This window comes from Hydra viridissima, unplaced genomic scaffold (assembly GCF_058129835.1).
Source record: "Hydra viridissima isolate aposymbiotic clone 2 unplaced genomic scaffold, HvirCarnegie_v1 scaffold_8, whole genome shotgun sequence".
NCBI classification, from domain to species: Eukaryota; Metazoa; Cnidaria; class Hydrozoa; order Anthoathecata; family Hydridae; genus Hydra; species Hydra viridissima.
Window position 1 is genome coordinate 4,870,830 of NW_028324307.1, and position 24,600 is coordinate 4,895,429.

General features: G+C 27.9%; 1 protein-coding gene and 1 long non-coding RNA gene across 12 annotated transcripts in view; one reads left to right on the forward strand and one right to left on the reverse strand.

Moving 5' to 3' along the window:
• Nucleotides 1–584: 584 nt before the first annotated feature.
• LOC145186331 (polycystin family receptor for egg jelly-like) overlaps nt 585–24,600 on the reverse strand; it is a 51,061-nt gene continuing 27,045 nt past the window's right edge. For 8 of the 11 annotated variants that reach the window (XM_090095069.1, XM_090095067.1, XM_090095066.1 and 5 more), the window contains 16 exons: nt 24,144–24,419; nt 23,087–23,857; nt 22,596–22,814; nt 22,013–22,133; nt 21,303–21,465; nt 12,756–13,122; nt 12,458–12,629; nt 11,311–11,534; nt 9,323–9,434; nt 8,794–9,110; nt 8,405–8,573; nt 7,548–8,186; nt 7,088–7,366; nt 1,623–1,886; nt 1,304–1,471; nt 585–987 (listed from right to left, as the gene is read on the reverse strand). In XM_090095069.1, the coding sequence (XP_089951195.1) occupies nt 812–987; nt 1,304–1,471; nt 1,623–1,886; nt 7,088–7,366; nt 7,548–8,186; nt 8,405–8,573; nt 8,794–9,110; nt 9,323–9,434; nt 11,311–11,534; nt 12,458–12,629; nt 12,756–13,122; nt 21,303–21,465; nt 22,013–22,133; nt 22,596–22,814; nt 23,087–23,857; nt 24,144–24,419 (4,437 nt within the window). In that variant the 3' untranslated portion in view covers nt 585–811. Of the gene's footprint in view, nt 988–1,303; nt 1,472–1,622; nt 1,887–7,087; nt 7,367–7,547; nt 8,187–8,404; nt 8,574–8,793; nt 9,111–9,322; nt 9,435–11,310; nt 11,535–12,457; nt 12,630–12,755; nt 13,123–20,148; nt 20,866–21,302; nt 21,466–22,012; nt 22,134–22,595; nt 22,815–23,086; nt 23,858–24,143; nt 24,420–24,600 lie in introns of those variants that run through there. The other 3 variants (XR_016454756.1, XM_090095071.1, XR_016454757.1) reach the window with 3 other exon arrangements.
• Nucleotides 12,788–16,913, forward strand: LOC149884694 (uncharacterized). Its single transcript, XR_016454775.1, has 3 exons — nt 12,788–13,137; nt 14,468–16,506; nt 16,877–16,913. It is a non-coding gene; the product is annotated as an uncharacterized LOC149884694 (long non-coding RNA).

Genomic DNA, 24,600 nt, shown 5'->3' on the forward strand with positions numbered 1-24,600 from the left:
GGAGAAATTTTATCATTTTTATCTGGTTGTACTCTTTGAATCAATGGACTTATATAAGGATTGATTTACTCCAAAGTTCTATTAGTTTACTGTCCCCTATATTTTTAAAAATGAAAATTATACCCTTAAAACCTCCTTCAAAAAAATTAAAATAAAAATTTCATTGCAGAAAACAAAATTGGAAAAAATAGTTAATCTCCTCTACGCCTTTCTAAAATTTACTTTCAAATTAATTGTAAAATCTACAAACAGGCAATTGCTACTAATTGAATAAATCATGTCACATCGAATCAAGTGACATCGGATTTTTATACAGAGAAAGTTAAATCAATAGCTGACGCACTTTTAAACCATTTTGATAGGTAACTCATACTTCACTTTGAAGTATGAGTTACCTATCAAAATGGTTTAAAAGCAACCCAAATGGAAAAACTTTTTGCAGAATCATCCTCCGTTTACATAATTACTGAGAAGTTTCCAACCACTGATTTCGTAAATTCCCCTTTTTTGGAAAGTACCTCAAAAATGGGGGGTTTTCTGAATGCATTAAAATTTTCTTATTGATTAAAATGAAAACGAAAACATCGCTCACAATTCTTTTATATTTCTGACGCAAGAGAGAAATAAATCAGATGTGCTTATTTAAAAAAAAATCATATGTACAAATCATTAAGTTAATAACATTAGGCAACCGAAAGATCCCTTAAACTTGTAGTTAATTGACAATACAAATGATGTTTTCGACCTAAAAGATTACGTGAAAAAGATTGAGGATATATATAAAAAAATGTTATAACAAAATGAAACACGTTTAAAGTGATATAAGATCAATATTTAAGCAATGTGATTCTGCTTTTTCGTCCTTAAGATAAATAAAGTGCAAGCAGTTTACAAATTTATTTAGCACATTCTTTTCGTCTTCAAAATCGTCTTTTAAAAACTTGTCAAATTTCAAAAAGATCCGTTCAAGCGACAACGAATTAAACTCTAAAAAAAAACAAAAAAAACTTAGTGTTTGAAAAATGTCATAACAATTCTATATTCAAAAAATACTACATAGATTACATAGAGTAATATATTCCGTTTAGCAATATATCATGTGTAGTATATATATAAATAATACTATAATATATATGTAATATATTTAAAAAAATTACACAGCATTATATTGCATATAAAAATATCTGATATATCACAAAAATGTAAATATAAATTTCCACAAAAAAAAAAAAAGAATTATTATTATAAATTTACAGGATATACTTTTTATAATTCATGAGTATTTTACAAAAGGCGAACATACCTAATCTTTTGTTGCAATCTGAATAAAGGAAGCTGTGATTAGAACTCAATTTCTTATTCTCATCATTATCATTTACAGAAGTATTACGGTTTAAAACAGGGTCAGAACGAATTGAATTCAGAACTATGTTCCTTTGGATTAAAAACTGATCTTTTAGTCCAAAAAAAGCTAAAAAAAAAAAAACAACCAATCAAATTTTTCTAAATTTAGAAAGTCGAATTAAATAAAAGCTATATCCAAAAAAACAATCAAAACTCCATACAGAAAACATCTTGGTTAAATCGAACTTTATCTTTTTGATTGATATTTAATAGTCTACCTTTTATTTGGGAAAACAAGAAGTCAATGATTTCATATTCGTTTTCTTTAAGGTCTTCAGAGCGAATGGCAGTGAAGGAGTCGTTTAAAATTGTTATGAACATGTTCAAAACGATCCAATTCGCCAAAACATTAAATCCAACGAAAAATATTGGACCCAGAATCATATCCGCCTCAACAAACTTCTTAAAGTCGTATTTTCCCAACATCATTGAAAGAACAGAAGCTATGCTTGAAAAAAAATTTGCATAGCCGTCCAAATTAGCTAAATTAAAAGAATCAAACTTGTTAGTGATATACATACATACATACATACATACATACATACATACATACATACATACATACATACATACATACATACATACATACATATATATATATATATATATATATATATATATATATATATATATATATATATATATATATATATATATATATATATATATATATATATGTCACTAACAAGTTCAATAATATTTGTAAAGAAACTTACATGAAAATATTGTAAAAAAACTGGGGCACAGTTAGAATAAGGTTTCCATTTTATTTTTTTCTCAAAACAACTTTTAACTATTTAGCAATTTTTAGTGAAGAAAGTAAATTTTACATAATAAGTAGGAGAATCTGAAAATTACAGCAATAATTTTTTTGTAATGAGGTTGAAAGATGGCAGTTTGAATGTTGGTATTTGGCTCTTTTTAAATTTTTATGGGATTGGCATGAGGGATTTCTATATAGATAGAATCAACCAACATATCTATATAGAGACAATAGGGAACTGCATGGTTCCATCAACAGACATGTTGATTGATCGAAATGAATATTAGTATTTTGAACAAGATATGGTTCCTGTCTGCCAAACTGGCACAGACAATAGTTTGACGGAGGAAAATGAAATAAGTTTAATACCCTAGCCAGCTCAATAACAAGATTTAATCTAATCAAATCTATTTGGGTTTGGATGTACAAGGAAATAATTAAGGTTTCTATAAGGTCCATAAGTAATCTAAAACAAGAACTAGATTTGGAGAAGAGATGCAGCCAAAAGTTGCAATATCTTAAAAATGGATGCAAAAAAGATGATTAGCTTGTAAAAAAGCACATGTTTTAAATACTAAATTTGATGTTAATTGTTGTTGTATCAATTTTGATTTATGTTTAACTGCTATGTTCAATATTAAAATATAACTGTATGTTTTAGTATTACATCCTGCAATATTTCTTTAAGAAACATTTTTTTTGAAAAAAAAGTAGGTTAATATCTTCTTTAATTCTTGTTTTAAGATACTTTAAATAAACTTTAAACAGTGCCTAATTTTTTTAAAAATAAAACCCTGTAAATAAACATATTGTGACAAAGGAAAAAAAAAAAAAGAAATTATAAACATAATTTTTAAGTTTTAGTTGACTCAAACATCTAACGTATTGAATCAAAGATAAGTTACAAGACACCTGAAACACCAGGTGGACGCACATATACAACTAACTACATGAAAAAAAAATCAGTCACACCATTAAAGTTTACAATTCTTTTTGCAATAACAACCAGAAATTCAATTGAACTACATTGATAAAATCATAATAGTTCAATTAGCAAGGTACGCAAATATTCTGTAACTATTTTATGATTTTTACAAACAAGTCAAGACCAGAGATAAATGCTAATCAAAAGACAACTGGACAAAACCTGTTTTAGAGAACAATCATTAAGAAGTCAAAACAAAAATACTAAATAAATGCTAGAAAAAAACATCTGATTTAAAAAACATCTAGGGACACATAGAAAAAAGTTGAGAAAATCTTAAAACTTTAAGTTTTTAAATTTAAAATATTTTTATCAGGAAAAATTTCTTTAACAATATGATTAAATTAAGTTTTCTCAGCGGATTCCGCCACCGTTGTCATTAACAACAATAACGCGCAACGCTTTTTATTAGTTGATGATGGAGATAACTTTCTTTAAGAAAATTTTCACGGAAGAATTGATAGGAGAATTTTCAAGAGATAAGTAAAGAAAAAACAGTAAACAGATATTTTTTAAAAAAGAAAGAGATGATTTTTAAAATGAAAATAGTTCTTATACAGGTAGCCACTCATGAGCCGCGAATCCAAAGTAAGAGAATAATTTTGAGTGTCTTGATTGAATGCTATTTTCAGCATTTTTAAATATTAAAAAAAATCTAATTGAGGTATATATTTGAGAGTATTTATTAAGTAAGACAAGAAAGACCATTAGTAAGTAATATTACCATTTATATTACAAATGAGAAAATATTATTGTTAATTGTACTAAGATTTACAAAAATTTCAAAACTCTAATTTTGATTTTATGTCATTTTGAGTTAAATGATTTTTATTTCAGCACTTTTAAAAAGCTGTCTTTTTAATTGCTTACATTAGTACGCATTTAAAACTCCAGTTGTTTTTTTTTAATACTTGGTCATATACTATGGGTACTTTGTTTTCAATAAGAACTATTACAATCCTTTGATAAATTGTAAAATTTTTTAATGTTTACTTTACAATAATGTTAGGCTTTACATAGGTCTATAGTTTGAGAAGTCTAGGAGTCTACTAGACCATAGATAAACCATACACACATATGCAGCACTGAGCACAACCCAACAACCCAATCATTAACACCCAAACGCCCTAACATAATCATACAAAACAAACACATTACCCAAAGACTAAACATATCTCCATGCTAAAAAAATCTTAGACCTCAAAAAATCACTACTCTCATAAAATTGCTATATGATGCAAATAACTATTAAAAATCCATTAACTGATTTTTCCAAAATTACAGGAGAATTGCGTTTCAATAACATGATTTAAAAGACTGTTGCATTAATTTATGCAACAAAGTAGATAACCCAAAGTTAACTTTTATACTTTAAAAATGATCAAACATTTTTTGCTACCAAAAAATTCGAAGCCTAAAAAATAAGACAATAACTTACAAACAAATAGTACAACATGAAATAAAAATTAGCATTAAATACGTTTAAGTTATAGAGTATAAACAATCTGATTAGCTGAAACAAAATGATTTTCCAATATTACTTGTATGTATTTATGTAAGTTAATAACTTTTGAATATAATTTTATCCAAAATAAATAAAATTGTTGACTTTTCATTTAAACTCTACATTTTTATACAAAAATGATTAGAAGACAGTAGATTCCAGTAGCTTTATTTCGACAAATTATTTTTTTGAACTTGAGACAAAAAATTTATCTGAATATGAAAGAATTTTAACAAACTTAATCTTAACATTTTTTGTGTGTTTAATAAAGTTAAGAAACCTGAAACCTGAAAATCAGGTTTTATATTTACAGCGGCTCCCAAGAAAACCTTTTGGAGGTATGAATAAACACATACCATAGAGTATGCAAAATTTTAAAATTTTGCATACTCTATGGTATGTGTTTATTCCCCTTAAGTAAAATTATTAATTTTTTCTAGCTAAAAATTTCTAATTAATTTATTAATTAGAAATTTTTAGCTAGAAAAAAAATTTTTTAAAAAATTATTAATTTTTTCTAGCTAAAAATTTCTAATTAAATATATTTAAAATACATTTGAAAAAAAATTTTTAACAACTTTTAAAGTGTTTGCTATTGCAGTAAACAATCTATTGCAAAAGCTTTCAACCATACTCATCCTGTTTACTGAATAATAAAGGTAAAGTGCTTAGGTGTTTAATGAATTCTGAAATATGGAAAAAAATGGCAAGTGCTTTTAAATGAGTGACAGTGATAGGCAAGAGGAGATAAGATTGCATTAAGTGTTAAATTTTTTTGAGGAAACTGTCTTCTAAAGTTTGTCTAAAATATGAATTAAAAACGCTTCCGAAGAGCTTGAAAGTTCCAATGGAGCCTTGAACATAAAGGTACAGGACATTTTATCCATTACTTTGAAGAATGTTAATATTCTGCAACAGCTAACTGCATTCATCCCCAGCAAATTGATGGTCTTGAAAGGTTTGTATCTGAATGTTCAGGTTTGCAGGTCATTCTCTTACTTCTGGACAACACTGCAGCAGGTTCTAAAACAGGTGTGTAACCCAAAGATGAAGCTTCATCTTCTTGATGCTTCATCCCACAAAATCTAAAAAATGATCAGAGCTTTAAGTATTAACCAAAGAAGCTTCAACTACATCTTTTCAACCACATTTCCTTAGCCTTGCTTATTTTTGATGCAGCTGTAACAAACTTGTTATGATTCTTCTTAAGACTTCCAAAAGTCAATGATACTCTTTTAATGGAAAGAGTCAATTTCACATCAATTGCATGATTCTATAATTTCAATAATCAATTAGTGCTTGACTACCATATCTTTTGTTGTCTAATTTATTAGTAGATTTGAGGTTTTCTGTTTAGGACTGAATGACTTATTAACTTCCTGGGATGTGTCAGTAACACCAAGGCTTATTCTCAAAAATGATCTTCCACAACCTTGAACCAAGCTTGATGAGGTGATTAGCAGAGTATTCTCTTATAAGCAACAAAAAATTGGTTAATTATTGCAAATTCTTGCAGTAAACAACGTCAATATTCTCTGTTGTTGTGGAATGCTGACTTTAGGCAATGCGGAAAATTTAGAGATTTTCTTTCCTTAAGTAGTAAACTTCTGACAAAAAAGTATGGCTCAACCATTCCGTTTACATGCTCGCAAATTTTGATGTCTTCTCCCAATTGTACAGAAAAGAGTCAGACCTTGCCCAATGATTGTAAGATATTTTGTACATCTTTTTTCCATTTGTTGGGGGAATGGTGCTCTTGATATTGATGAGAAGCAAGTATACTTTAATTCTTTTTTTTTTTTTTTGTTAAATGGATACTTTTCATTCAGCTTTAGTTTTTGATTCTTGCAAACCAAACACTCACAGTTCATAAAATTTCGAGTTTGTGGGTTTATCTGGATAGAAGCAAAATTGAACAATGCAGATAATGAAAGGTCACCATGGCTAAACTTTTTCAACAGTTGCCACAAACTTCTCTTGGAACATATGAAAATCTAAATTCTTTTTAACAAGTTTGTGTGCTCTTTCAATCAGATTTGTAAATAAATTAAAAAAAAAAAATATTTGATGATTCAATTTTGGTGGGAAGAAAGGAGGATTGAAACTTTAAATTTAGTAATCACGCAACAAAACATTTTTTATTTAAGACAAGTTTTGAAAAATAAAAAACAGCAATTAAATTGCAAATTGATAGTAATATTAGATGGTATTTGTTTCATTATATCACTTACTTATAAAAATTGGTACTAAATGAACACAAATCTATGATTAAACTCATGTTTTACTATTGTTTTTCATTGAAATCTTAAAAATGGAATACTTTTAATCACGCAATATAATGATACCTCCTATAGGTTTTCTTGGGAATTGCTGAAGCATTAAAATTGAAATTTAAAGACAGTCATCATATGCATTTTAAATTTTAACATACCAAATATTATTGTACATGGAAAGACAACTGCACACACTATAATGATAAAAACAAAACTAAGCATCGACAATTCAAACCAAGCAGCTTTGAGTGTTGAGGCAAGGTAAGAAACTCGACGATTAAATCTTAACATTTTGATGAACTTTAAGTTTACAAAGAATACAATCAAGGAGATGATGTACGTGTATGTAAGATCCCAGTATGATGCAAACTGAAAATTAATGAAGATTTCCGGTTGCTTGTATGGTAATCTTTGAAGTAATTTCTTTGCAATTTCACCTATGAAAGAAAATATTTTGTGTGCAGAAGTATGCTGATATTCTGCAACTCTTTAGTGATCTGATAATCTGTAAAACTTATTTTATAAAAAAATTATACTTATTTGAATAGCTGTTAAATAATGAACTTGAACTGCTCATAATTGAGGGATTTTCAGTATCTATAAATTTTTATATTTTACCTCTATAGCAGTAGAAGAAAACTGCAAGAAAAGAAAGTAAAACCAGTGTCAGTTCCACCAAATTCCAAAACTCTTTAAAATAGCTCCAACCTGTTCTGTACAACATCCTACATTCGTGAACAGCAAAAGCAAGCATGATTAAAATAAATAACACTTGCATACCAAGTATTGCAATATTATTTACAGACATTGATGGGTAAAGTTTAAATGTTGAAACAGAATAGCTTGGCACTATTCCACCAGATGGAGGAAACTCTAACATAAATATAACCATATTGAAGTTGTTTGTTGCTGCATTAAATAAAGCAAACTCGATGATTATAGAGCGAGTCTGACGATCTATCCATCTACTTTGTTTGGCTTGTTCAATGATTTTTTTGTTATTCCATTTTGGGAAAATTTCAATCACATACCCGCCACTGTAGTAAGTTTTTAACTGTGCTTGTAATGGGTATACGTCTAAATCTTTAGGTGTTTGATATCTCCAAGGCATAGAGGATGGATTAATTTGTACATCATAGACTTTAGGTCTAGTCCAATTAAAATCATAGTCTTGTGTTTCAACCCATAGTGGATCATAAGCAGTTATACAGTCTTCAGTTACAATTCTAGCCACTAACTTAGCTTTAAAACAAGAATCTAAAAAACATAATATTCACAGAGAAGATTTTAACAAACTGAATTAAACAGAGATTAAATAAGGGAAAAGCAGAAAAAAAATCTTTTGAACTTCCTGAAAATGCAAGTATAACAAAATAGTATTCCACAAACAGTAAAAAGTAAAAAGAACATCAAATTGATCAATCTTTAGGTGGAATTAAATGTTTAATAGAAATAAGCTTAATAGGTCATCTTACTAGATTTTACACGAATTTGCCTTATTCTTATGCCATTAACAATCTTTGAAGTGCGATCACTCAAGAAGACACTATCTGGATTAATGCTTAAAGTATTCCAAGGTTCAGGGAAAACCTGGTTTAGAAAATCTTTGGCTAACCAAATCCAGATGTCATCATATGATTGAAGCTTATAAAAGAAGAATATTTTTTAAATCACAAAAGTTCTTAAAAATCTGTGTAATTTCTGCTCTGTTTTAGTATTCTTAAAATATCTTTCCCACTTGCAACTTTGTAAAAACTACTTAGAAAAGAAACTTTTCATAACAAGTCTAGTAAGAAAATCTTATAAATCAATTTTACATAGATAAACTTTGCAACTAAATGTAGAAACAATAAAAAAATCCTGCCTGATTAAAATCCTTCAATTTTTTCACAATTCTTGTTTTTGATTTGAGATTGAAAAGCTCCTCCACATTTCGAGTTTGTAAATACATTAAATTTTCTTGTGAAAGATATGCAAGAGTAGATACCAAAACAGCAAAAATAGTGTATAGGAACAACTCACGGCTGATTGACTTTGCTTTAAGCTGCTTTAAACGAAAATCTCTCATTGAATTCAGTGCAATTACATCTGGAGGACTTATATTGAAATCATCACTATCATATATAGTTGCTTCTTGGTTAGTCTGGTACAACCAATCTTCATCATATTCTAAAACTTCCCCTTAAGAAAAAAATTAAAATTTTTTTGGTGGTAAAAAAAAACTGAAAAGAAAGCAGAGAATATGAAAAATAGAATATATGAAAAATAAAAATATATAAAAATGAGAATATGTGAAAATAAAGTCTTTAAAAAATAATGAAGCACAAATAGAAAGACATTTTACAAATTTTATTCATCAATTGAACAAAATTTAAACCAAATAAAAATTGCACCTTGCATCTCATCAAAGTATTCCTTTTTACTACCAAATATTTTGACAAACAACGCAGAAATTAATGCAGTTAAAAATATTTTTATTGGCTGTAGAAGAAGTATATCTTGAATCTAAAGTTAAAATTACAATTAGTTTAAAAAAAAAAAAAGCATTGTAGCTAAATGTTTGAGGCATCAAGTCAAAAAGAAGTCTTCCTATACATTCAACTATTTTAACACATTGCTTATAAAGTCTAAAAATGATTAATTGAAAAATATCCAAAAGTGATTAATGTAGATGTCAATATATAAATATAATTTATCAATTTCAGGAATATTGGATCTCTGTAATGTAAACTTTGCACCTGACCTCAATCTAATAGAAAAGCTACCAGAAAAGGAACAGGATTACATAAGTCATCAGTTTAAAAATGAAAATGTGTTGCTTAACATATATGCTTAGGGTGCAAAATTTAGACTTGTATTCAATTTAGACAACCCTAAAGAAGTATTTTTTACAGCATATTCATTCAAGAAACCTTTTAAGTGATTCTTGCAAACTTACGGCCTAAATAACAAAATTAACCATGGCAGAAAGGAACTCTACCCCTTACATTACAGGAGAAAAAGCTTAAAAACTTGTATTGAGTCAAGAAACATTACTTTGTTGTTTACTATGTTGTTATCTGTTACATATTAATTGCCTAAAGACTACTTAGTTAATTGACAGTTTGAGTTGAAAGTGTAGTAACAAACTTTTACAAAAAAACTGAACTAATACTATTTTCTTATTGGATAAATTTAGCACAAAAAATTGTTGTTAGTCTAAGCAAAATTTTTTAACTGGTTGAGCAAAAAAAAAGAATACAAAATTTTTTTTTTAAAGATATTTAAAGTTTGTTTCTGCCCCTTAATGTACATAGAAATTTTGGCAGGCATTCATTTGACAAGTCTATCAAAAGTACTATAATCACAATAACATAATGATTGCATATATTTTCAACAAACTATGCGCTAATTATAAAAATAATATACTTAAAGCAAAATGCCATAACCTTCACAAAACGAATATGTTTAATTGAGTTTTACTAACAATGAATGTTATTTATGGTATGCTGTTTTTGGCTGTTTAGTGAAATATGCAAATGCAGTTTTTATACAGTTTTCGTACCAGTGACTGTGTATAGAGTTTTTTATTTTTTCAATAATATTTTGAATATTATTTTATGTTTAATTAGCTGCTGACAATAAATTGAGCGCCCATTGATAAATATGTACTTTATTGTGTTAGTGATTCATTTGGATTTTTTGAAGCTTTTAATTTGAAATATTAACATGTAAATTGCTATATTTTTGGAAAAAAATTATCGTTTGTCAATTGCAATATTTTAGTTTTAAATTATTGTTTTTGATTTTTCATTGAACATGTTTATATAAAAAGTATATTAACATGTATATTACTTATATTCTAATACTTACATAAGTTGTAGCTTTTTTTTTTTTTTTAATGACTTTTATTGTTGCATTTATTTGCAGTATGCATATATATGCATGCATTAAGTATTATGCTTAAATCATTGACATTTTTTTTTTATTGTGCCATAAAACTCATGCAATATGGAATTACATGGTGTTTAGATGCCAACTAAAGTAACAGGAATTCAATAAACGTTCTATGAAAAAACAGTGAAAATAGTGCATGTTTTTTTGAATGGCATTTGGCCACCATGGAAAACAATGAAAAAAAAACCCCCATGGTATTTCAATTGATGTTTAGACACCATAAAGAGAAATACAATGTTCCAAAAAATACCAATGCAAATACCATGGGTTTTTTTCCTGACTTTTTCCATGTAAATTTTCCATAAGGGTTGCCATTTGAGAAATAATGACTGTTTTTAAATTATTTTATTTTTTATCAAACTTTCATTTAATACTAACAATGAAAGCATAACAGTGTGTCACTATAGATTATTGCATCACATAAGAGAGATAATCAATCACTCACCAATGAGAGTGAAACTCCAGCCAACCAATCTAATGACTGTTTGTTCCCAAATGACATTCCATAAAGCAAAATAATAGCACTTGAAGATAAAATTATAACAACACAAGCAAACCATGCAATATACAAAAACCAATGTGGAAGGTTTAAATGTTTTATTTTTCGCCACATAAAATATGAACTTTTGCTTTTCACATCTTCCCTCAAGTAGATATTTACTTGTGAATCTAAGAGTAAATAAAAACATTTAAACTAAAACATTTAAACTAAACTAAACAAATTGTTTTCAAAAACTAAAAAAAAATATCTAAGAACTTTGCATGATTGAAAGAATTTTTATACCTTCAGTATATATATGAAAAAAAGTTACATTGACATTGCATAAAGATTTGTTTATAAATAAATGGATTTTATTTCTATAATTATCCATCAAAAAATTAAAATTAAAAAACAAATTAACAAAATCTATCAAGCATCAAAAGTAAAAAAGTTGTTATTAAACTTCTGTTTAAACTTTGAGAACAAAAATTGAAAAAAAAGGTATTAAAATGTTTTTAAAAAAAAATTATGCTGCAATTGCAGTTCAAACATATTTTTCAAAAGCCATTTAAAAATATATTTAGCATGAGATTTTAGTGTTGCATCCAAACTTTTTGGTTTTGTGTTAAATATGAAGTTTAACTTTGTGAAATCTTTATCATGATATGAAAAAAAAACTTTATCATTTCTCATACATAATTTAGTGGCATTAGAATTTTGAGCTTCAGAAATTTAAAAAAACTTTACTGTGCTGTGATTACAATTGCAACTAATTGAAATATTAGAAAAGTTGGAAGCACACTTTAAAAAGTTGGAAGCACACTTAAAACAGAGTGAGGAGTAAATTATTTGAATTCAAAAAAATTTCCTATTATTTCATTTTTCAAATTGTATAAAAATTGTATTAATTGAAACTACAAAAATTTCCAGTTATTTCATTTTTCAAATTGTATAAAAATTGTATTAATTGGAACTACAAAAATTTTAAGTTGCATTTTTGTGGTGATTAATTTGTAGGATGATTTTTAAAATTATATATATCACATATATATTACTTTATGAGGCTTTAAAGTTTCTATAAAATACTTTAAATACTTTTATAACATCAAACCTTTATCATTATACAGAAAAACAGATCTTCTTGAATTACTATCACTGAACACAGACAATTTAGTACCATGAGTGGTTTTAAGTTTGGAAATAGGTTTACATAGCCGAAATATTCCAACAAGAATGATATTTACTGGAAATGTGATGCAGACACTGATAAATCCGACATAAACCTAATTAGGCAGTATGAAAGGAGTTACAATTACATTGCCAAAAGTTTTTAAATAAACTATAAGAATGAAAAACTTTAGTTTTAAACTTTTTGTACAAAACCTTTTTAATTTCACTAATTTCTTTACCTGCTGCCATGTGAAATAAAATCCTGCAAATTTGTTTTCAGTAGCAAGATTTCCTAGTGTAACTTGTTTAAAAAACATTGCAGCAGCTGTCATTCCTGCTAGCAGCAAAGAAAAAGCAACAGATAACCTTTGACATCGAGTAAAGTGGCTGGCAGGAGATCTAACAAAAATTGAGAACCATAAATGATTTTCAAAAAAATGATTGCGGACTTTTGTTGTAAATATTTGGTCAAACTCTGATACATCTAAAGACCCAGAAACTGGTATGACACATTGTAATAAGCAATCATCACGATCAATTGCTAACCAACGATTTGCAATGAAATGAAAATGCTTTCCAGTTTGAAGATCAATAACTTCAATATTCCTATAATCAAAAAATGTGAGTTTTTGAAGTGTGTATATATGCATATAAAAACAATTCAAATTTTTTTTGCTTGAAAACCTTAAAGTGGCTCGGCTTTTAAATGATGTTGATTGGTAAAAAAACACTCCAAAAGTTCTCATGGTCTAATTCCAAAATTTAGTGACAGCTCAATTAATTTTACTTTTCTGCTTTTGTCACATTTTCTACTAAACTTGATATAACTCTTTAGTACACTGAAAAGTTTTCATTTTATTTATATATTTGCTTTAACTGTACTTTATGTACTGATTTGAGAAATAAGGACTATTTATCTCAGTTTTAATATGTTTGCTTGTACATTTTTCTTATAGTTTTATGTGCTTATATCTAGATTTTGTATATTACTTGTATTTGTAGTAAAAATGCTAAAATAATATAACAACAACTCTTAATGGAAATTCGTTTTAATGTAGCACACATCCAATCAGGTGGTGCTACATCAAAAAAATTCTACTATTAAACCACTTACTAATATATGATTTAACATTGCTACCTTTACTAATATATGATTTAATATTGCTACCTGTGCTGGCCTAATAAGTGGTTTAGTAGGAAACTTTAAGTTTACTACTAAGGGTAGCAGAATTATCAAGAAGAACTTCCTGAAGAACTGACTGAATACTAACAGTGCTGTTAAATTCTTGTAAAATACTTAATAGTTTCTTTTTTTGCATGTACTAAATCAGTTTTGCCAATAAGAGAAATGGTTCTATGGTTCAAATAAGTTTCCTGTTTTTCCGTCTTCAAAAAGTAAATGTGAGGTGATAATCAAGTTCAATAGAATTTTCTCAAGATATATTTAATGCCATTTAAATGCATTTACAAGAACTGCACGTAAGTTTGACACTCATTTCTGCCTAATTCCAAGGAAAACCTGGGAAATTTAGTTTAGTTATAGTCTCCAGGAAAATTCTTTATTGATTTTCATTCCGCTTCTTCCTGAAGAAAATGCAGAATGCATAAAGAAATTTTCAATAAAATTTCAATATTGCTCTACCATACTTGCAATATTTTTCACAAGAATAAGGTCTTCTACTTCTCTAGCAACAGTCAGTTATTAGAGGTAGATAGAGATTCACTACAGTCCGAATTAGTTTTGAATTATTTTTAATTTGCTCAGCAACATCTATGATATCTACAATTGGCTAATGTTAGATTTACTGGAAAAGCCAATTGGCTAATGTTAGGTTTACTGGAAAAGCCAAGAAATTAGAGGTAGATTAGGATTCACTGTAGACCAAATTGAAGTGTTGCTGTTATTACAATATGATTTCGCAGAAAATAATATATTAATTTTTTTTTATAGATGACATACTCTTCCAAAATGCTGATTCAACAATGCAATCTAGTGCTAAAATATGGCTGATTGGGCAGGCGATTCAGATTCTTGAACTAAAAAATTTTAAACAGTTGACTTTTGGTATCATTTTTTACACTTGACAAAGAACTTCAACAATCTCACAACTACATAAGCAAATGAAAAACAAATAGGATAAAACAAATAGGATAAATCAATTACAATTTTAACTGGAATGTTTGTAAAGTAAAGTAAAGAAAACTCAAAAAGTATGTAGCAATATATATTGAGTGCTTTAAAAATATTGTGTGAGTGGATTCAGCATTAGACAAACTACAAATAAAATAAAAAATACAATGACTATATATTGAAGCAATCCGTTTCCCTAGCTTTGAGGGTGGTAGGTGTTGATATTGATAAATTGATATTGTGTACTATATTGCTTATTTTTTGTTTCATCTGGTCCACAGATACCAATTTTTGGAAGATTTTAAGAAAACTGGTGACTACTAAACCTAATGAATTACTTATCAATTTGCAAGACTACAGCTGAATTTAATAATGAAAGAATATTCCTTGTTGTATGAAAATGTTGTGTTTCAGGAACATTTTCAAACAATAAACATTTGGATTGATGATGATGAGTGTTTGGCTTGATGATATGAGTGTTTGACTTGATGATATGAGTGTTTGGCTTGATGATATGAGTGTTTGGCTTGATGATATGAGTGTTTGACTTGATGATATGAGTGTTTGACTTGATGATATGAGTGTTTGGCTTGATGATATGAGTGTTTGACTTGATGATATGAGTGTTTGGCTTGATGATATGAGTGTTCAGGAACTGCAGGCTATCAAACGCATTTGCCTCTTCTTTGTCACATTAAATGTGAATTCATGGTTTACAGCACCAATCATGTGGATTGCTTTTTACAAAAATTTGTGTCTGCTGCAAAAAAATTAAGCTTTTTAAAGATTGCTAAGCAAACTGCTCTTGCAGTAGTGTTGTATTCAAGTTGTTGAATGTTGCTTAGGGTGATCCTGCCTCCCTTATGTGCCCTGATTAAGCCTTAATTTTTTTTGTGGGTGAGGTTCATGATAAACAGTAAAAATTTGAAATTTTAAGAAAAATGGACAATGTTTAGTTGTAGCAGATTTCAATTGAGTTTTCATGATTCTTACAGTTTTTCAAAACTTGTTGATAATCAGGAGGAAAAACTTATAATTATCAGTATGAAACTACTAGAATGTAAATTGGAGTATTATATTATTCAATGGACCTTATTTTTCCCTTCTTGTGCTCAATGTTTATTACAGAAAATCTTGTGAGATATTTATTTTAATAAGAAAAGCAGTTGAAGAGTTTTATACAAAATTGTCAAAATCTAAGAGAGATGCAGCAAATAAAACAGTTAAATCAATTCTACCATTTTATAATTGGGCAAGAATACAAACAATAAAGTCTAAAAAAATGGCAGAAGAAATCATAAAATTATTTGAGAAGTTAAAGAGTCTGTTAAAAATTGACCATGCCCATAGAAACACTGTCAACAAGCTAACAAAAATAATGAGGTTCTGGCCACGAGATGTGCTAGATAAATTGGTTGATGCAGAGGATAAACAGTTTCTGATCAGCATGATGATTGATAGGACAACATCCATAGACTCAGTTGATCTTAAGCGTAGTCTTGTGGAAGAAAAGTTACACGACAGAAAATTTGCTGAACAAGAAAGAACCTATAAAGAAAAATGGCAATCAAACATCTTGAGATGTTCTAAAAAAATTTAATGGAGATAGATGAAGGTTGTCTTGATCATGATGAACTTGGATGTATCTATGAAACAAAGCAGCGTTCTCACAAAAGAAGCTTGAAAACTGGCTTAACTGTGTTTATACCACATAATATTCTGAAATCACCTAAAGTTATGGAAACAGCTGTTAGAAACAAAATTACACCTAATGCACTCAGTTCTTTATTCCACTCAATAATTTGTGCCACGTCTGGTGATTCTTCTAGAGCTGACTTGAGCTACACAATAGCATACAGGTATATATATATATATATATATATATATATATATATATATATATATATATATATATACATATATATATACATATATACATACATATTACTTTTAGTTAAATTTACTTTGGATCCAAAAGTATTATTCAATCATCAATATTTTTACTCTTGTAAGTGTGTGCAGAAAATTGCTACCAAGATAAAGAGCTCCTGGAAATCTCCGAAAAGTTCTTCAGTTCTTCTTTCAGGTGGCTCTAAACTAAAACTTTGGCCTGTCAATTCATGTAAATTTAGGCACTAATGAATAATTTACATATTAGAATATTTATATGCTAATATTTAGCACTTCATATTTTATTTCAATTTCAAAAATATATATTAGGTTGTTTAGGTGTAAAACTACTGGGTGTACCAGCGCTTTCATATAAACCCACCAAGAAGATGGGACCAGTGATTGCTAAAGCAACATGAGTTACTAGAAGATTGGAACTGCACAGATTGTGTGGCAGGCATGGTTTTTGACACAACAGCATCAAGTACTGGGTCTAAAACTGCAGGCTGTGTTTCAATCCAAAACTTATTGAACAGGCAACTTCTAGGGCTTGCTTGTCAACATCACATAGGAGAGATTATACTAACTCATGTATGGAACAGTTTAAAGATCAAGATTTCAAAAGGTCCTAATATCAATCTATTTTTAAGGTAATCTAATATGTCTATTATAATTTTTTATTATTAATATTAAGTATTTAAAATTAAAATAACTTCAGAGTTATAAGCAACAATATAATGAATGCATCGTTTGGTTTTTAGATTTAAGAAAAACTTTTGACAACTGAATTGCCAAACTATTGAAGACTTAGACACCCCTCAAATTTCACAGTCTTTGATAAACACCAAAGATGCAATTACCAATCTTTGCCAAGAAGCAATGAGGCAAAATTTTAACAGAGGTGATTATAGAGAACTTGTTCAACATTGTTGTATCTAAGCAATGGCAAAGATGTGTTATTCTCTGGATTTATTAGACCAGGTGCTTTGCACAATGCAAGGTGGATGGTATAACTGTTATATTCTATAAAACTTGTACTGTTGAACAAAAAATCAGCCAGCTACCTAAAGCAACAATTTTTGCTCAACAGCAACTTCCTAAGCTACAAAGGATTGTTCAGTTTGTTGTATTTTGTTATATTCCATGGTGGCTCAGTGTACCTATATCTTCAGCAGCTCCTACTAACAGCTTAAATCTTATTAATTCATTATCAGAGTATAAAGTTATTGATTTTACTATTGCTAATGCTGCTCTAAAAGCTTTCAGCAATCACATGTGGTATCTCACTGAGGAGTTAGCTCCGCTGTCTCTATTTAATAACTTAGAGGACAAGTAGAGGCAAAAGATTGCAAATAAAATGCTATCACTAAAAAATTATGTAACAGAATAACTTCAAAAAGAAAAGGGTCAGGGTTTGCTAAACCTATATTTCAAAATGTTCCTAAAAAGGCTGTGAATGATTTAACTGATTTTATTGGTGAAGACTCCCCAATATTTTTCACCATATTAAATATAAATAGTAGTTTTCTCAGGGAACTGGTTACAGAATGGCATAAAAATGAAGATTTTTTAGCTTCCAAAAATGTGGTTTCTAGTTTATCTGTTGTAAATGATTCTGCTGAACGCAGAGTAAAGCTTGTAGTGATTTTCCAGATATTGCTAAGAAAGAAAATAAGTTGCCCAACCAAAGAAAAAGGCACTTAGAACCAATCAGATGGTACATTAAATTCTGATTGGACTGTTTATTTTTTCTAATTTTCATTTAATAGAGTTACTCTTTTATGTTGTTACACATTTAGATTTTAATATAACGTTAAGTTTTTTGTTAACATTTGAGCCTTATTTTATTTTTAAAATTTAATGTTAAAATTTTTGACTTAATAAACATTTAAATATAGTTTAATCTCAATTTATCATAATCAATTTTCAGAATGGGTTCCAACATATATCAGATTAGTCTACCATTTCGCTATTAGACAGCATTTCACCAAAAACAAAGAGACTAACTGAAAATATGTTTGTGCTCTTTTCATTTGTGTAAAATAACTAACCGCCCCTACCCTAAATAGCACACCTAATTCTTAAATAACCGCCCCCTCCCTAAATAGCACACCTAATTCTTAAACTTGTTTATTCAACTCTCTTTATACCAAAAAGCTTCTGATTTAAACTTTAAATCTGAATAAAGTAAAAAGATATATTAGGTTGTCCAAGAGATTTGTATGCTAAAAATTGAAAATTTTCAATTTTTGCACCTTAATAAAATACTTTAATTAAAATCTGCTACCACTAAACATTGTCCAATTACTCTCAAATTTTTCCTAGCTCTTAGTTACAAGTAACCTACTCACTAAAAAAAAGTCAGGCTTTTTTACTTGAAAATTAAAAAATTGTGGGGCGGCAGGATCACCCTAATATTGCTGCAAGCAAATAACAGCACTGACAAAGAGAAAATTGATTGACATATAGGACTGCTTTTAAGGACTCTTAAAACTGGTGTTTCGATTATAGTAACAGTAGCTGATGTTATGATCACAATATGATTGAACATCAAACTTAATGTATAGTATTAAACCAAGTTTTGCTCAAAAAAATCCAAAATATAATTATAATCAGAAGCTTAAGGTTGTTGAGCTATCTCTAGACATGATCATATTGGTACAAAATTTTTAATACATGTTTATATTAGCAAGTGTCTCAAATATAGATGCTGTGCAAAAGTTTTTTTTCCCATATACATCCTGAACACCCTAGTATACATACATACATACATACATACATACATACATACACACACACACATACATACATACATACATACATACATACATACATACATACATACATACATACATACATACATACATACATACATACATACATATATATATGTATGTATGTATGAGAGAGAGAGAGAGAAATAATTATCCAAACTAAACATATTATTATGGAAAACAAACTTTGTCAACTATTTCAGAAAAAAATAACTTTATAAAAATAAAAAAAAAAGATTATTTTGAAAGAAAATGTTATTATGAATTCAATATGCAAAAAAAAATATCAATAATAATATTTAATTGATAAAAAATTAAGATACATTTAAATTATGCAACTTTTTAGCATTAAATAAATATCCGAACAAAATTTTAAAGATTAAGGCTTAAAGATTAACATGGCATTGATTCAACTAATTTTTTTGTTGTATCTGAGTTGATATCAGTCCAAGCTTCTTTTTAGACATTGTGTATTACATTTTTTATCCAGAATAGCCCAGAGATGTTCAATTGGATTGAGATCTGGACTTTGCGCTGGGCGTTCAAGTAACTCAATTTGCTTTTAGGTAAAAAAACTCTTTTGCTTTCTTTGACATATGTTTAGGGTCATTGTCTTGTTGGAAGTTAAAATGTTTTCTTAATTGCAGTTTTTTAGTTGAACCCAGAAGATTTTTATTGAGAATGTTAACAGAAACCTCAGAGTCCATAATTCCATCAATAAACTTCAGTTTTCCTGTTCCATTCCAAGCCATCGATCTCTATACCATAACATTGCATATTTAACAATATTTACATATTTTTAAGCAAATGCAAGTCTTTGTTTTTACAGATTTTTGAAAGGAGTGGTTTTTTGCGTGGAACTCTTGATTTGAATACACTTTCTTTCAATCGATTTTGAATAGTACATGAGCTCACTTGTAGCCCAAAATCTTTCTCAAGGAGGTTTGACACTTTTGGTGCTGATAAAAAGCGGGTTTTTTTTTTTCAAAACCGGGAAAAACCATAACACATTGATTGTCAACACCATGTCCTTGACTGAGTTCTTTGCATAGTAATGGATGAAAAACTTGGAGGAAACAACACATTACCAAACAGCTCAGGATGAATTTCAAGAATGGTAAAGAAGCGATCACTGAAACAACAGGATGGTAAAATGACATGAAATTTCTATTTCATTTAACTTGAGTTTTCCGTTGTTTTTTTTAAACCTGGAATGTTTTCTAAAGTGAAGTTTTAGAAAATACCAAACTTATGTAATGCAAGATAGAATTCCTTTGCAATGCTAATTCTTTTGGCATTCATAATTTTACCAGAGAGAAGAGACTCACTAATTGATATTTTTAAACTCATCTCTAATGCATAGTCAGACCATTGGTTTACTGGCCAAATGTATAATACAGATGATTTTCAGAAGCAGTATGCAGTAATTAGCAAGTTCATAAGAAAGTGTTAAAATCTGTGAAAAAGTTTAGGAGTAAAGAACCATTGAGACTGGAAATACCCATAACAAGTTGTAGAAAAGGAAATCAAGTGTCCTCAAGAACTTTTTGACAACTGTAAATAGAAAGAGAACCTTCAGCTTGAATGTATTTTGTCTAACAAAACATAAGAATTGTATTCTATGCTTTAATCAGACTAAATACTTCACACTCTTTTTCTTTGTATGCAGTAGCTTTTCTTATAGAATTGATATTTAAGTTTTTAATCTTATACTTATTTGCAATTTAGTGTGTTATGCTGTAAGAATAAACTGTTAAATGCTTAAAAACTACAAAGTACTCTCCATTTAGAAAAATTAGAATTAAAAAATTTCTAAAAAAAAAATCATATGGTAAAATCAAATTTTTGGTTTGCGTATGAACTTTTTCAACAAGGAAATCAAACTAATATCTTTTTCATGAGTTTTGAATAAATGTTTATCAATTTATGACCCAGGAATATGAGGTCATAAAAAAGTTATATGTAAATGAAATATAAAAGTAATTAAATACCTTAAATACCAAGCACCATGTTTGTTATCATGCCACACTTTAATATAATTCAAGTCACCTAGACAATTTTCTGTGGTCATCATGAAAGTATCTAAGCCTGATCGCTGAAAACATGTTCTATTTAAACATTTTAATTGTCGCACTCCTGAATCCTCTATATCACCTGTGTGAAAAGAGAATTTAAAACTGAATAGAAAACTAAATTTTAAACATTTCTAATATGAAACTTTATTTACCCACAATACAAATGCATTATCATAAAATTACATTACGATTCAACAATCAGAAAAAAATTTAATAGAACAGTAAATTAAAAATCAAATAAATCTGTAATGACATTTAACAACAGCTACTTTATAGAAAATTTAAAATATTTTAAAGGAAATGTTAAAATTTATGTTTTGGCAATTAAAAAATTAAGTTGTTAAAAATAAGATTATGAGGCTGCATGTATATTAATCAAGATTAATAGTACTTTAATGGTTTTAAAGAATTATTTAAACAGCAAATTGAATTATCTATTTATATGGAATTTAGCACTGTAATAATTTTTGAAAAGAAAAACCAATTAACTTAAATTGCTTAGAACTTACATAGATTCATTAAGCCATTATGATGGTGCAAGGCATGTTTTGGCAGTGTTAAAAATAGCTTTAAAAATAATAAAAATATTGTACAACATTTTTATGTGAAAAGAAAATTTTAATTACCTGATAAATTAAAGAATATATTAGATTTTGTGCCTGCATGCAATCGATTTCCAGTACTGACTGTTATTTGATATAAATAGTAATCCTCATTTCTATTATCAACTAGAGAGCAAACACCAACCTGTTTAAAAAAATATGCTGGTATGGCAAAAAGTATATAGTCCATAAAGTAGTTGAGCCATCACTAATAAAAGATAAGTATACTGTTTTTATTCATTATAAAATATTCAGATAAATGTAAAAGAGCCTTAAATATGATTTAATTTAAGATGTTGTGCTTCCCGGTTTTAATTACCTACACCTATTTCATTTCATGTAACTTTTGCTGAATTTAAATTCTTTATTGTATAGTGTTTACTTAAAATACTTAAATATTGTTTAAACATGTGCCATGGAAAAATTTATATGCAATTATAAAAATACTAAAGTTTTTATGCGGCTTTGTTTTTATTTTTCATTTCATTCAACGTTTTAAAATGCTTGATTGAAAAATCATTTCTAAACAATAGTTTTTTGCCATATTTACTATAGTTTTACCATATTTATATTATTTTGTTAAATATAAAATAACAAATAATCTGACCTTAGTAATGTCTTTTTTATCTATTTGCCTTAAAATAAAAAGCCCCAGAATCCAGATAATATGGAGGCATGCAACTACAACAAGAAGAACATAACCTTTTTTCAACAAAGCCATAGTAGGCGTAAGAATCACTTTTGGTTTCACATACAACCCACCAAATGAAGTTAAATGTGAACACATACACTTTGTGACTTCAAAGTTTGATGCTTGGGTATCAAGCTGAAAAGAGCAATGATAAATAAATTTAACTACTGAAAAAAAATGATTGCAATAACATGAAAAATTTAATTGAATTTCTTTATGAAATATAAAATATATTAACTATAAAAACACAAATCTATGTCCTCAATAACAGGTATTGTCTATTTTATGTAAATATTTACTCAAAAGCTGATCAAAAATGCAGCATAAATACTATTACAAAACTGAAAGTTAACAAACATTTATTGCTAGGACTCATACTTATAAATGCAATATAGGCTTTTTCATACCTCACATCCATCGGACATCCATTTGTTTTTAGCTTCATTCCAATAACTACACTGACTGCAGAATGATTTGATTTCATACAGAAACTTTCCATTGTTTTCTTTTTGATCAAAAGTGTAATCATTTGTTACTAACTCTTTGCTAGGTAACGGGCCATCATATGAGATTGATAAAAAAAGTACTGATTTATTAAGAAAAGCATAAGTTGAGTTCTTAAAATTCCATAATGTTAGTGTACCATCAAAAGCAAGATTAAACTGCTGGTTTCTCTTTAATAGAAGAGGAGAATTTGACAATGTAACAGTTTCATTATATTGAGAAAGTTCTTCAGATAATTTATTACTTGTATAATTGATACTTGTATTAAAAGTTAAAGAATTTGAATTTTGTAATACTTTAATGCCCTTGTTTGAAATTTTTAGTTTAATATCATAATCAGTTTTCGTGGCAATTTTACCGTACTGAATAAAAACAATGAGTGTTGTGAGATTATTTGGATCATTTAAAGAATCAAATTTTAGCATCATATTACAAGTTAACGTTGACAACATAAGTGATATCACTTGAATTTCTTCTGGCATCAGTAATGATATATTAAAAGCTTTTAATTTTTCAGGTAGATTTTTAATAGAAATTTTAATTGGCTGAGCTGTACCTTTTACTTCAATTGGTAACCTGTCTGGTGTAGATAAAGAAAGAATTTGTGTTTCAGATGCAATGTATTGTGAATTTTCAAAATCCCAAAAAAATGGTTGGTTTTTCATCCTCACATTCTAAGAGAAATTCAAAATTATCACCAAATATCATTTATAAGCAATATCAAAATCAGCAATCATCATCAAATTGTATCAAGTTATATAGTTATTTACATAATTATAAACAAAATAAAACTTTATTTTCAAGATATTTGTTATTACATATATCATTATTATTATATTTTATTATGTCATTTTTACTTTTTTTATTCATTATTTGTTTTTATCTTGTCATTATCATTTTAAAATAGTAAAACTTATTATTTGAATATAAAAAAAAATAGTTCAAAATTCCATGACATACATTCAAAAGAACAATAGTTTGCTGCATTGACTGATTTAAAACATGCTCAACATCTGGGAAAGTGAAACCATAACTGGTAGTATAATCTGAGCCTATTTTTGAACCTATGCTTAAACTACTTAATTGACTTGCGTACTCTTTTTTAATTGAAATTTGAAATCCAGGCATATCTATGTTGGTAGAACTTTCGCCAGGTACAAGATAATTCTGCGAAGCATATAAGTATTTATCCATAGATTTCATAAGTGTCCCTACCAGTTGTGTACTTTTTTCAGTCTGAAAAATAAATCAAAAAAAAGATTATTTGGTTATTAAAAACAAAATATTCCATACAAAAGTTTACTTTTTGACATTCAAAAGAAAAATATTGATTATTGTACCATTTTTAAAACTTTTCAAACAGTTTTGTTCATTAAGAATCTTTTTAAATAAACAATTTAAAATTTGAAGTTTTAAA